Source organism: Aythya ferina (assembly GCF_964211825.1).
Source record: "Aythya ferina genome assembly, chromosome: 1".
Lineage (NCBI taxonomy): Eukaryota > Metazoa > Chordata > Aves > Anseriformes > Anatidae > Aythya > Aythya ferina.
The window spans coordinates 78,867,333-78,882,183 of NC_140296.1; the positions used below are offsets into that span (position 1 = coordinate 78,867,333).

Sequence of the window (14,851 nt, forward strand, 5' to 3'; positions counted from 1 at the left end):
CACGCAAAAGATCTCAGCGTAGTTTAGGAAGCCAGCCAGAGGCATTGGCACCAGTAGGCTGTTAAGTATTTTCTTTTCAAAAACCACATATTCTGTTTGCTTGCTTTCTTAGAACAAAATGATTCATGATTAAAAGGGAAAAATCCTTCTGTGACTATGTCATTGATAGAATCCATCCACAGAGAATCCTGATTACATACACACAGCTCAAGCCAAGCCAAGCCTTTCTTTACTCCTGGTCAAATGACTTCTGAGAAGCTCCTGCCCTGCTGAAATTAAGAGTTAAAATTGATGCTCATGTGCTCACCTACATGTATGAAGTCCAGACAATTCTTCTGCTACAACAGCTAGGTCTCCAAGAGAATACCCGAATACCAAAGCCATGGTCAATCATGGTTCATCACCTACCAAAGCTCCAATGCACATGCCTCTATCCACTAGCTCAGCAATTCCAGCTATGCAAGAATATACAAAGGGATGTGAGGCCTCAAACTTCATACTTTAAATGTAAACTTCAGGATTGGCTGAGACTTGCTCACAGGCTGCTGTTCAACATAGGATAAAGTCCATGAGAATCTTTTTTCCTTTGGAGTATCCTGACATAGCCATAGGATACAACACAGAAGGTTAGACAGGATAGATGGTTGATGAATTAACACACAAAGATGAAAACATTTTCTTTGCAGCGTGCATGTATCATTTATCAAATAGCATATTCCCCAGAAACTTATACTTTTAAGAAACTAGGACAACAGGATTCCGGATGTTTCCTTTTGCCAGACTGTATTTCGCAGTTCAGGCAATAAACTCGACCACTCTGTAATTCCTTCAGCCAAAATATTCAGACCAGCATGCCAAAAATTGTACTTATAAACCCAGATTTAAGCAGTCGAATCAGAGTCTTGCTTCCTGTCCAAAGACTTGGTCTCTGATTAACGCAACAATAGATTAAGATGATGATGATATTTGAAATATATTCATATAATGACTGAGAAGCTTCTGCAAATAGCAAAAGATGTAAGAACGAACAAATCCCTTGTATATTATAAAGGTATTTATCCTTTATAAAAGCTGCTACAGAAGTTTAAGTTGCTTTACTTTAAAGCTCCTTAGGCGTGTGTAGCTAGCCATTACACAAGACTACTATCAAATAAATATTTAGCAATAATTTTGATGAAAAATTATGCTAGTCAAAATTATTTAATCTCCTCTCAGTTTACCTGTATACACAGACATACTAAACTGTCACTTGCTTTATGGGGAAATAATTCTACAAGGACAAATGTCCTTGACAATGTCACCACTGCGTTAAGTGCAAGTAGTTTTTCTTTTAATAGAAAACAAAGAGGTCATTGCTTCATCCATATGTCAAATTTATACTGTGACAGTTCTGAAAGTATTTTTTTATTTTCTTTTTAGGAATGCTTGCAGTAAAATGACCACTTACCATTTTTCTCCAATCTTCAAAAGCATCTTCAACCAAACACACACTCTTTGTCTGAGGATGAGGCTCTTCTTCATCTTCTTCTGAAGATGAGCAAATAGGGAAACTAGCTTCTGAAATTAAGACTAATTGCTTGTATAACAACTCACAGTTGTGGGAGCTGGGAAAAGCTCATGAGAAACAGCACCACTAACAAGTGAAGAATTAATTCCCCCTGTGCAGGACTGTAAAGCGGCTGGTGTAACTGAAAGCGATGGCAGGATATTCTGGACGAGGAAGAATTAAGTCTGCAGCATCTTAGCTGCATTCTATCCAAGAGACTGGCATAACATCGTAATTGGGGAACAAAAAAAAGGTATGTAGTCTGATGACTGAGGATTTCAGTGCAATACAAATGTGCAAGAGAGGAGAGCGTTCCAGAGATTCTGACTAAACGTGCATTTTTGAAATGCAGTTGCATTACTTCCATGATCACGTGCTTTTTTGAGATATTTCTTAGGACTGCAAAATGTCACAGGAGTCAAAATAAGACTTAGAACAAAAAATCTCCAAGTTCCACTGAACTACCAGCTAAATGGGACTTTTGGCCAATTACCAGCAACAGCCAGTCTCTTGAAATTTGGGAACAGTAAAGAGATTATTTGGCAGCAACTCTGTCCACAAGAGTGGATTCCTCTCTCTCAAGCCTTACTGCATAGCTCTTAGGGAACATTTTATCCAGGTCTCTCTACTTTCAACTTCACAAACCAGCTAAAACCCCTTAGAAATAGTTACAAGAAACAAAGGCAAGGAAAGTTCTCATATATTTTGTCTAGTGGGAAATGAGTTCAATGTTTGTCTTGTCTGAAGTCTCTACAGATACTTCAGGAGACCAGAATTTCTGCTTCTGTCAGCAGAACCAGTTGGTTATAGAAACATCCACAGCAAGAACTCAGTTGAAAGAACAGCCCAGTCCTACACCCCCCTTCTGTCTTCTGTACTGAACCATGCACGGGAGACATTCCAAAGAGAAACAGACCTATGCACATAATCTGGGACAGGGTTTTCCCCCAGTGGATGCAACAGCTCTCCCATTCATTTTGTACCATACCACGCGTGAAAGGCATTGCCTGATGTTCCTGTGAACGTCCTGTCAACACTCTCTGCTTCTCACTGTGTTAAAGCTGCGCTTGCTCTAAGCGCAACCCTCTCTGAACAGCTAAAAGAAGGCTCTAGCATATGAAAACCGGAGTGTTGAAGTATGGAAGTTTGTTTAAAAAAAAAACAAAATACAATTACAACATGTTATTAAGAAAATTTATTTGAAAATTTATTTGGTCAGCAAAGAAGCCCAAACACAATAGTGTATTTCTGACAGAACCCCCCACAGAACAAGAGTGAAGACGAATGCAGGACTGTAATTCATAACACTATTCCCTCTCCTGTCACACACAAGTTTTTCAGATCAATGACATCAGGAACAAGCCTCGAAGATCAGGACTTTAAATTTTCAGATCTCTTTACATCTAAAGTGAAGGAGGTAGAACTGAACTGAAAATGCTGAGTGGAAAAAACATACTAACTACTAGTGGAAACAAAGAGATTCCCAGCTACACCTCAGACTTGCTTTGGTGTAGCTGGCTGCTGCAGAGGGCACAGCAACTACTGCTGTGTATTACAATTATGCATGCTATAGAGAGACACCAGAAACAACCGGCATGAATTAATTGCAGGTGTGACTTTCTCCATGACAAAGAAGGCTCACGAATGTTTGTCAGAATTAAAACAGCATACTGTCCTTTGGCCCTGGTATGGCAGCACTGCTCAATACGAACCACAGCTCTCCAGCACAATATGATTCATAGCAGCAGTGCTTCAGAGAAAGTCCTTGAAAGTGTTCAGGGTGCCATTGTCTAAGGGATCTCTAAGGGATCGCCAGTACTAAGGTGTCTGTCCAGCCCCTCTTGCACAGACGGGCTGCGTGCCTCAGCCTGGCAGGTCAGCTTTAGTGGGGCAACCACAACTGCACAAAAGGAGAGAGCGACAGAACTGGAGCCCGACAGCCTGTGCAGATGGGTGAGTACACACACAGAGGTAAATTTGCCTACATTTATGCCTTGTGCATGTAACACAGGTGGGCACAGGAGTGTTGAACCCAAAATAAACATAGCTCTTGGGGCTAACACGGCTTCCAGACCTCTGCTCAGAGTACACAGATGTACCCTCGGTCTATCAGGCTGCTACTACATCTTCTTTCAACCTTAAAGGCAAATAGATGCTTTTTATTAGAATGGCAAAAATCATTGTTGGCTTGGTCCCAAGAGTGCTTTGTTCTCCTAAGGATCTCTTATGCTAAACAGATCTCTAACAGGCTGGGCCACACCAGGTTTCTCCCCCACTTCCCCCCACCCTCTTCATTAGAACATTTTCCTATCTAATTTTGCTTTAGAGTTGAACTCCTGCCAGACAAGTATCAGCGTGTAAGAAAAACTTCCTGCTTTATTATAAGTCTTCAAAAAAGAATTGAAACGGCTGGGCTACAGTAATCTGATATGTTGTGTCTTGGCCAGTGGGCTCCTGGTTCTCAAAAAAAAAAACAAAAAACAAAAAAGTAAAAATCAAGGAGTATCAGACACAACACTGTTGTGCTGTGTTAAGCTGGATCCCAACGCTACTACATTTAATAAGACTAGACAGTGGGACTACTCAGTTTTGTAAATAGAAAGAGATGACAATTTTTATAGTCTTTTTGTCATTGCTTTTAAGTTTTCCCAGTTCACTAAGTATAGGTATTGTTACATTTCTCACAGTATGGTAAAGGTAGGCTGGAATCAAATGAGTGAAACTGAGTTTAGATAGGTATATTACTAGCCCTTCCTTTTACTAATCAGCAACAGCATATAGGTAGAATGGACTGTGACCATCACTGACAGTGTAAAATGAGCATAGGGCAGAAGAACATTGTGCCCTAGTCAGCCTCTACCCCAAAGCCCATCCAAAACCAAAATTTGCAATTTATTCTTTCAGCAGCACAGCCAGAGGCACCCATCCCTACAGCTCAGTGCCAGGTCAGAGCACAGCCCGGGTACTCACAGCTTGAGGGGAATAATAGGCCAGTATTTGGGCTGTTTTTTGTCACAATTTCTATCAAAGATAAGTTGCATGGCAGTCTCCATCGCAAGGATTTTGGCAGCTTCAGCACCATACAGTTTCTCCATTTCTACCATTCGTCTCTCCCCGGGTCTTTCTGTAGGCGGCTCCACAGAACGCCTCGTGCTTCTGTGAAGGTCTTGATCAGCCTCCACGTACATTTCATGTTGCTCAGCTTCCAACTGCTGCTGTCTCCCTAGACAAATAAACCACAAGAGATGTAAATTACTGAGTTATCAACCAATCACGTTTTATTTTAACGTTTAAAATATTACACATTCACAACTGTGGTGGGTCTAAACAGCCCAGACCCACCCCTTCCAGGGTGCAGCCAACTCCTTGAAGGGAAGAAGAGCCTGGATTTGAACATAAAAAATGTAGAAAACCTCTCTGTTAGTAAAAAGTGAAAATCAGCATTACTTCACTTCCTCCCTAACATATACATGCCCTGAAAAGAAAAAAAAAACACACTATAAGAGTTGGTTTCCAAAAGAAATTACTTAGCAGCTGAGATAATGAAACAATGCACAGGACAATGCAACTTTAGCTGAACCACAGCCAACAGAAAATGTAATCAGTTACTACTCCTTGAAAATGAGCAAACCCATCTCTCATGCAAGTGTCAGCCATCGAGTGTATCCAATGAAACGCAGCTGTAAGCAGTGTGTTTAGATAAACTGCCCAACCTCAGCCATTTCTCACGACTTGCAAAGTTCAGAACTGACAGCCTTACTGCCATTGCCTTAAAGACAACGCAAAGCAACAGCCGAGACAGATCCCTGCACCACATATTTTAAAGAGGATTAAAACACTTCAGAGAGGTGAAACACTTGGACCACCGTGTGTTCAAAAATCCTCTCTGCTAAACCCCAGTCCAGGAGGAAGAACTCGCTTTTGCACACCCGAAGATACCTCCGCTTTGTGGGAGCTACTCTGATGGAGCAAATATTGCTGTAGGCAGTTACGACAGCAAAGGGTACACAAGGCTCCCCTCTTCTGGGGAACACTTCTACAAGATGAAGATCACCTGGCGAGCACTGAACTCCTTCACCTAGCAATAACAAATGATGGTTCTCTAAATTGCATCATGGAAACAGTACATTAGTAATGCGAGCACTCATTCATTTATTTTTCTTAGAAAAACAGCATCAACAAAAACCAAGAGAGTCACCTGGTCAGGATGCGTTAGTCACATGCAGGACGTGCTTCCCCGTGTTTGGTGCTGCCAGCTCTGCCTCTAAGAGCGAGATTTAGCTTCTACCAAACACATGACATCTGCAAACCCTAACCCAAGCTAAGCACCCTGACATATCTGTGTCAAACATCTGCAGTTCATTCTTACCCTGCAAAGCGCTGCATGGAGCAGCCAGCTGACTGCCTGTCAGCCTTACTAAATGAATTATCCCCCGTACCTCCTGCACAGAAAATAGGTACTTTCAACAGCATGATCAGAAACCTCAGTTCTGGCATCTGTTTGTCGCAGAGGAACTGGGAACGCTTTTGTCCTGCCACTTCGAACCCCAGCCACAGCTTTGTGTCGGTAGGGGAAGGGCAGGAGTGCTTGAGGGGCCGTGAGCAACCTACTCCTGAGGGATGTTTCCCTTTCAGTGATTTTGCTTTAAGGGCACACCCCCAAAGCGTGCTGCACTGCCAGAGCTCAGGAGGAAACATACATTAGAGGTCCACATGTGTTTTTGGAAGGGCCGGATTTATTTGGTGTCAGGCCATTTTAAGCAGAAGGTCTGAATTAAAAGTGCTAACGCTGCCTGCAGAGGGCCCAGCAGCAGGAGGACAGCTCAGGCTGCTCAGGTCACCTGCATCCCAAACTTACTGGGACGCCAGGCGGCCCACAACCAGATAACATGCTTAAGGGACAAACTCGGTGCAATTTATGCAACTTACGCTCAATATTCTTTGACAAAACCCCAGAATCTACGCTGGAAAAACGTCTCCTGTTGGAGGTTACATAGCAAAACTCCGTCAGGGCAATGAAACAAACCTGTATTTGTTGACTCTGTTGAGCCACAAAAATAATTCCTTCTCTACCTCTGCATCACCCATGGAAATGTGTTACTCATTGGTAGCTGCGTGCTAGAGCCAGCTGCTTCCCCGCCTGCCTGTGAGCGCTCTCCGATAGCTCACTGCACACAGTAACACTGAAGAAAAAATTAATTTCTCTGGAGATACGTAATGAATTTTTCTGTTTGGAAATTAAATGGGATTCTAGCAGAGGCTTTATGATGGATGAGTGGATTGCAGTTTAGCATGCATCCATCTCTGTTTGAAGCACGGAGCAGTTCGCTCCGGGTAGATAGCATGCTCGCTATCTACCTTTGGTGGGACAGGGGCTCGAAGTCAAACCACTCTAATTTCTAGCCAGCCTGGGCTCTTCCCTTTACCTCAATTTACTTGAACAACAGTACAACCTGTGCTACATGTGCAATTACCTTTTCATCAAAAAGATGACAAGTCCCTGACAATGGAAACAACAATAAAACAACCGTAAGCTGTTTAAAGCTGTTAATAACCTGCAGAAGCAGCAGGCATTTCTTTGAAGCAAGCGCCAAACATTCACCTATGAATTAGGCAGCAGGGCTTTTATCAGAAAAATAGTTCTCAGCCCGCAGCAACGGAGTCCCCAGCTCATTTTCCAATCGGAGCTCCACACTCCACATTTGTCATTGTGCTGCCAAGCAATAAACGTGAAACAATTTTTACACAATGCTGAGTAGTTCCTCCTTCCACTTCACACAGACTAAAATAAACGTGCTTTCCTTTACAGTGTTCAGCTTCACCTACTGGCAAGCCTCCCCCAGCTGTGGAGCAGCACTTTGTGAACGTTCACAAGGCAGGCGAGGCGGCGCTGGCGGCGTTTGGTTACCGCACAAAGGATAAGCATCGCTGGCCAGCTCCTCTTGTCCCTGTGAGTCTCCTCTCTCTTGAAGCTGTTTTCAGAATTAACTTGTTCCTCCTCAGTCCCTTTCAGCTGGGAAGCCATCGCGACCTGGCCAGAACCAGGTGAGACCTCCTTCCCAAAGTTGCAGTAAGTCATCGTTTTCTTTGTCTTTCAGGACTACCGAGACCTCTGCCCAACTCATGCCTTCTGGAAGAAGTTTTTTCTTCTGCTCACTTTTTCCTGCCTGCTCTGGATACCAACATTTAATTTCAGGTATATTAGGTGAAAAGAAAGGTGAATGAATAGACAACCACATCCATCCTTAGGGATTGACAAAAGCAGGATAAATGGTAACTAACTTCTTAGCTGTTCACTGCTTTTGTGGCTTCACGTGCACACAAGCATCATCTTGCATGCTTCCTGCAAAACCGTGACCTAAGCCCTTCAAGCTGTAAGCAATTTTCCCTATAGGCTCCTCAGAAACTCAGAGGTCTCGTTTCTCCTATTTTCCAAAAAGGAGAACGTCACATACTTTAAGTTTGAACTCCTTCGCTCTTCTTTGTTTGTCATATCCTTTGAGGAGCTTAAGAAGCAATCAAAATATTTCCTCTCTGGAATTCATCCTTTTCTTATTAAAAGAAAAAATAAAATAAATAAAAGAAACCTGTAAACCAAAACCAAGTAAATTCCCTTACTTGGAGACAAGTCTTTATAGAGGGCAGCCCTCTCCCCAGTTCTCTGGGGGCAATTCCCACAGCCCACCCTGCCCCACTCATGCCCCACGGCATGAGACCCGGGTCTTGCCTGCCCCGAGCGTCACACAGCCTTGCTGACTTGCAGCTTCTTGCTTAGCTAGCACGTTATTCTTCAAGGAATTAGCTCACTTTCCCCGGCCTTGATCTGCTTTGTCTTTTCCATGATTTCAGACTGACCCATACCCCCTTCACATATTTGCCTGCTTATTTCACGCGATGGATGATTTTGTTACTGCTGTGCGCGCTTTCTGAGCTCTCTCATCTCGTCTTAAATGCTACCTGAGCTGATCTCGAGCAACCCACGCCAAGAGTTAAACACGCCACCCGTTTCTACTGATTAAAGCCTCCCAGTTCCCTGTCTTTGAATGCCGCTTCCCACAGGCCTATCTGCTGTGTTAAATTCTGCCCACGCAGGCTTCTCAGAGCAAGATGCCGGCTTCTCCACCTCCCCCAAAAAGCCAACTACCTTTTCCATAAACTTACACGAGCTTGCCTGAAGTGATAACATCAGACCATTTTCTTACGCCTGTACTTACCATGCATACCATGGGGGAAAACCCAAATCTTTACCTGAAGGAATCCCAACAAAACAGGGATTTAAATTTAAGGATTTGTGGAGAGGATATTCCAGGAGGTTAATTTCTACAGAGCTCTGCATTTCCAGAAAGCTGACGTTGCAGTCATTACTCTTTATCGAGTGCAAGGCTTCGCAGGACAGGAGTTGCCATCGGTGGGAGCCTGAGACACGCAAATGATTGCAACTTACCCCTGAGCCTGTAAAGATAACATATTCTGGGCTCCTGAAAACAGCAGGGTCTTGATTGCTGGAGGGTTACTTTTTAAACACTGGAGCAGCTTACGGAAATTGTGAAAACGCACTGAAAGAAGAGAGCGATGATTTTATAGGAGAATGAACAGCATTGCTTTAGCTGTGGGCTGGCTTAGGGAAAACACTTATGTTTAAACTTCTCACCAAATTTAAAGCTTCCTGCTTGCAAAAAGTGTAACAAAAGGATCACACGTGACAGGAGGTAACTTCTCCCTTATCATTTTTAACAGGAGAAGCCTGATGTTCAAAGAAGTGGAGACAACTAGGCTTTATCTTACAACAGCAGCCCTCTAACTGATGCAGTAAAATCAAGTAACTGCCTTGAAAATACTATTCTGGAATAAAGGTGACTTTTTGGGGGAGCAAGGCCTCCAGTGATAAGCTCTCAGTCACCAGAACGACAACTGCTGTGGAACAGAACCACCAAAAACGCTGAAGGCATTAAAAACCCAAGCATCTATGCTGACATTTTCCATCTGCTAGCTGAGGAGGGAACGAGTTAAAGAAATTGAGTATTTCACCACATATATCTACAAGCAATGCAATATTCTCCAGAAAAAAAAATAAAATGTTCTGTTACAGGCTTTGAAGTAAGAGCAGATGTGATTCCTTGGCAGGCTTGTGGCAGGCTGAAACCATGGCTCCACGGACATTTTTCTCTTCTCAGCAACAAAACTAGCTTGTGCAGCCTCTGCTCCCCTCCTCTCTTAGCTGCATGCTCCAGTTCCCAAGCCCCTCAAGGATGCCGGTACAACTGCCTAAGGGGGCATATAATGCAGCCTACAAAAAAGAGTTGTATTTAATCTCAGTACAGTTCAGTGTCTTGGCACCACACGCTGAACTGAAGTGGCAGCAGGAGTGAATGGGCTGGGAGGAAAAAAGACCTAACCTGGCTTGGGCACTGAGAAACGTTCACTGGAACTGAAAAGCTTACCGGGAAAAGCAGGAAGTAGGCTAAGGAAAGACGGTGTGCTCTCCTAGGAAGCTGCAGTGGCAACAGGCTGTCGGAGTGGACAGCAAGCAGATTTTGCAAATCTAAAGTACTCCGCTCGACACCGTCCCTTTTACAGTAACAGACTTTTTCTACACATTTTGAAGAGCAAAGATCTGTAGAAAGAGGGCAAAATAGTCAGCAAGTCACTAGATGTTTTCTTTGAAATCCAAATGAACAGAAAGCCAGCAATAAGTTAGCACCAAGGTGTTCTACTTCCAGGTTTGCTACTGAGTGCTGTGCATCGCTCTTGTTAATCATCCACACCATGCCTCGGTGTAATTCATCTGTAAAAGCAGCCTGATACTTTTCTATCTGATGGTTGAGAAGAATTAATTATCTCACAGCATTTGGAAATCTGCGGGGTAAGCAGCTGGCAGAAAGTTACACGGTTAACCAGAAATTAAGGAGACTGATTTCTATTTCACAAATGGGATTAGAAACCCAGAGGGTTGTTCTGTGGTCTCCAAAACAAACCTCCAAGCTCCCAGACAGAAACAATACGGCCTTCACCTTCGTGTTTACCCTAGCAGTGGGCCACAGCGGTTACTGTCCAGCTAAATGACCAGTAACTTGTTTTATTTTCTCCTGTCACCTTTTGCAATGAGGCACTTAAGAGGGAACATTCTTATCCCAACCAGAAAATGAACTGCATCAGAGGCAGCGGGGCCGTACCCGTGTGCCACCCCACAGCATTAGAAAGCCAGGAAGCTGCTGCCCACCGCGCAGAAATGAGCACAGGATCAGGCACTGGCAGCTGCCTCTAGTGAGGATCAAGTACAGCAAGAAGATTAAACGCAGACCAGCTGACTCTGCACTCCCATCCCCCTGAGCAGCCCCAATCTGTCGCTGATGGCAACAACGCTGACGCCAGACAAAGACACCAGCGCGAGAGTAAACAGAAGGATTACTGAAGTCTATATATAACTGCATCCGCGCATACACGCGCATATAGGGCGCAGCCAGAGGAGATGGAACAAAGAAACGCTCAAAATTAAAAGTGGCTTTGTTAAAAGCCAACCAGAACAACGAGGAAACATGTTTCACTGCCAGCTTTTACATGTGCCCTGAATAGAAAGCGGGCACACGCACTGGGAAGAAAGTGTTCTGAGATGTACCGAGTGCTAGACGGCTACAGGACACCGCCAGTTTGGTGCTCGCATGGGAAAAAAAACTAAATCGTAGCCTGAGTCTTCTAAATCAAACTCATGCATTAGAGCTTTAAGTTTCCTTCTTGACTCCAGCCACAGACTACTTGGCTGAATTTAAGTTTGTTTTATGTTATGCTATGGCATAACAATAATATACGCGGGAATAATACGAGGGAAATCTTCGATGTTAACAAAAACATTTGAAACACAAAGATTTTTGAAGGCATCCTGTGATCATGTCACCAATTTTTTTTGAGAGAAAGCATCGGTGGGCTACGAACTGACCTTTCAGTTACCCAGCAGGTTCACAAGTTAGCGTTGCTGCAGCCATGCAGAATTAGCAATCACTGATCCAGATAAAATTAATCTCAGCAAGTAAACGCATTTTTTCCATGCTGTTAGGGGGGGGAAAAAAAAAAGACAAGACAAAAAGCCTACAGTGGGCTGCCTGACCAATCATTTTGTAAGAGACATCTGGAAAGAGGGTCAAACTAAAGGAATCTGCAAAGTGTATACATATATAAAACAAAACTTGTAAAAGAAAGGGCTGAGGGGTAACTTTGCAAACTCACTTTTCTTCTAACCTTCTGAGTTTCTTGCTGCTTCTATGCTAAAAAAGTAACAAATTAGGACTTTAAAGCCATTACAATAGTTTAAGAGCAATACCAAGATGCATAAAAAAAAAAAAAACAGAAACTAAAGGCTTGGTTCTGCTTCTTATCCTGCCTTTCACCTAGCATGATTTCATCATTTGAGCACATTAAATTAGATTTACTTAAATATACAAGGTTAAATCGCTACGGATTGTATTAAAACTACAACAAAAACATTAGGAAAACATGCCAGAGAAAACCTGCAGCTGCGTGCCTTCTGCAGAAAGGGGATGTTTGACACTAGGAACAAATGAAGAGTCCCTTCCTGAAGCCCCCGCACTGCCTCCTTTCCAAAAGGCACCGTGGCTTTCAGGAGGTTACCATTAACACTTGGCAAGTGGGAGCTCCGCGTCTCCCCCCTGTGACTTCAGTGGGCAAGCTGAATGTGAAAGAAGCATTGAAGTGACTTGACGAAGAGAAGATTTCACTGAGGAGAGCCGTGAGACTCTCATGGCTAAGGAGAGCCCACCGAGCCCAAGAGCCTGCCCTCAACAGAGGCCAGCAGCTGGTGCCAAGGGAGGAACGCCAAACAGGGAGTGTAGTTAATGACAGATCACCAGATTTTACCTCCTGAGAAATGGGAAGACCAAGAAAAAGCAGATACTTCTCCCTGCACTCCACCAAAGCCAGACAGATGCCCTGCTGATGGCCACCTCAACACCTCTGCCACCAATGCATCACCTGTGATGCCACCTCATGATCCAGACTCTTCTGCAATTTCTCGGGCTCTTTCTCACCATACCAGCGGCCAAAAATCCCAAAGCAACAACAACTGATGAAGCTGAAGGCAAGTCTTCCACAGCCCTGCTACTCTCTCAGCACTCTCATCAGAAATTGCAGAGCTCCTAGAAATAATGCAGGTGTTCGGCAAGGTTTGTGCAGAACGAGACCACAACAGTTTTGGTTCTGTTTTAATTGAATAGCCATACTAAAGTCAAGGTCCAACATGCTCTCTGGAGACCTGCATTCCTCGGCGAAGTTTCCAATTTCTGTGTGAGTTGATTTTTTAGAGCAACAACCACCACTTCAGCAACTACAAGTGAAATTAAACCCAAGAGATTCTTATCCAGCTAAATGCGAACAATAGCAATCACCAGTACAGCACCCATGTTATTTATTTCAGTACAAATATCCAATTAAGATTTATTCTTCATTTTACACTGCTCCCATGATTTCAGCATAGAGCAGAGCAGTGTTTTGACAGCTTGAGACGTAAGTCCTTGAAATTATCAGGGGAAAGCTCTGATACCTGGATAAACAGGTTTATGTACTTTGGAAGCAAGTAATTGTAACACCGATGAACAGCTGGATCAATCCATGCTGAGCACTTCACATGGCTGCAGCAAAACTCTTTCAGGGTGTGTTGACGTACAAACCTTCCATGTATAACAAGCCCAAATCTGAAAAATGGGCTCTGGACACGAATTCCTGGAGCAGAAGGCGATTCAGATTCCTTGGAACGGGCTTCACAGAAGACCACAGGGCAAGCTGTCAGAGCTGCTCAACCTGCCGCTGGGTAGAGCAACAAAGTCCCTTCCACATGGGGGCTTAGGGTACCTCGCCCTTCAGATATGAAATTTTTTCTTGAAGGCATGGTTGGGAAAGAAAGATTATTTTGGATACGATTCTAAATTCCATCCATTTTGAAAGCTTTCGTGGATCCAGTCCCAAATGACAGGCCTGAGGTCATGATGGAAGCCTGTAAAGGCCACCGAAGTCTGAGACTGGTAGCCTAACAGCCTCTGTCTGTCTCTCTCACTCAATTTTGAGCACACAAAGAGGTGAGTTTTGAAAAGAGCCAGGCAGAAGGAAGTCTCTGAACTCCCGGTTTCTGTCCATGCAGCACCCACAGTCCCCTCCTGACGATGAACAAGAATTTCATCTGGATGTTTCTGCTAAAACCGAGGAAAAGTGAGAGATGTTGAAAAAGCAACTGGTGCCTCTGAAGTTTTGGCATGAACACCACCACATTAACACTGGCAGGACTAAGTCATGACTAAGCAAATCTGCCCAAGAGGTTTGCTTTGTAGCGTAGAGACCGAAAATGTTGAGTGCTTGAGATGTACTGCTGCCATGCTCTGCTGTAGACTGAGCAGATTTTGTGGATAAAGAGCACAGAAAACACACACCATGGTTACATTCATTTCCACCTCGGTCCGTGACAGCGCTTTTCACATTCACTCCAGTGCTGTACACCCCGAAACTTTAAAAGCTCACGCTACAGCAGCAGCTCCCCAGGCAGACAGATAAAAGGCTGTGTTAGAAAACGTTGAATTCATAGCCTGCGCCATCGCTGCCCTCTTACAGGGCTGCGAGCATCGTGCTGAAGGTTCATTCATTTCAGATGCAATTCAGATTCATTAACACAGAACAGAGTCAGAGCTCTCGCCTAAGTAAAACCATTCAGAGATCCAGAAACGCTGCAGGTGGCACCTTGACAGGACCAGTTATCCGAGCATTTCAGGGGCAACAGAGAAGTGCACGAACTGTGGTGACAGACTGCCTGAGAGTGCCTATTAGCACAGAGCGCCTTTTATACCGCGTCTCCCTAGAGCTGTCGGCGTGGTCTCACCTGCTCTTTTCCACAGCAGCTGCAGCTCCTTTCACAGGCCTCCTGCAGGGCCAAAAAGACAAGGCCAAGGGAGCCAGGCAGCGCAGCTGTGGATGCTAAGGGGACAAGCTGGCAGGCAGAGCTGCCTGCAGAAGATTGCCAGCACCAGCTCCCAAACGAGGCAGCCTCCTATGAAAGCAACCATGTATGAGACAGCAAGCCACGGACCTGATTGCACTGTATCCTTCTGAGACCACCAACTATCAAGGGTTATCAACAGCAGAACCAGCACACGGATGGCAAGGAGCTGGGCAGCTGAGGGGAGCCACGGTCTCTGTCCTGCAGGCCTTCCTCCCCTACCCTCAAGACCCAATTCCAGCCACAAGGAATTTTACCAGAGCACTGACTTACTCAAAGAAGCAACAACGCCAAGTTACCGGACCCCTCCTCAA

The 14,851-nt window shown here is 44.3% G+C and overlaps 1 protein-coding gene and 1 long non-coding RNA gene across 5 annotated transcripts in view; one reads left to right on the top strand and one right to left on the bottom strand.

The window, feature by feature from the left end:
• The window catches only part of LOC311431053, a 15,761-nt gene extending 11,942 nt beyond the window's left edge, over positions 1-3,819 (top strand). For both annotated transcript variants that reach the window (XR_014689210.1, XR_014689211.1), the window contains one exon: positions 1,420-3,819. This is a non-coding gene — a long non-coding RNA (uncharacterized lncRNA). The remainder of the gene's footprint in view (positions 1-1,419) is intronic.
• Positions 2,727-14,851, bottom strand: part of GEMIN8 (gem nuclear organelle associated protein 8) — a 25,380-nt gene continuing 13,255 nt past the window's right edge. For all 3 annotated transcript variants that reach the window (XM_084508143.1, XM_084508142.1, XM_084508144.1), the window contains one exon: positions 2,727-4,769. In XM_084508143.1, the coding sequence (XP_084364269.1) occupies positions 4,513-4,769 (257 nt within the window). In that variant the 3' untranslated portion in view covers positions 2,727-4,512. The remainder of the gene's footprint in view (positions 4,770-14,851) is intronic.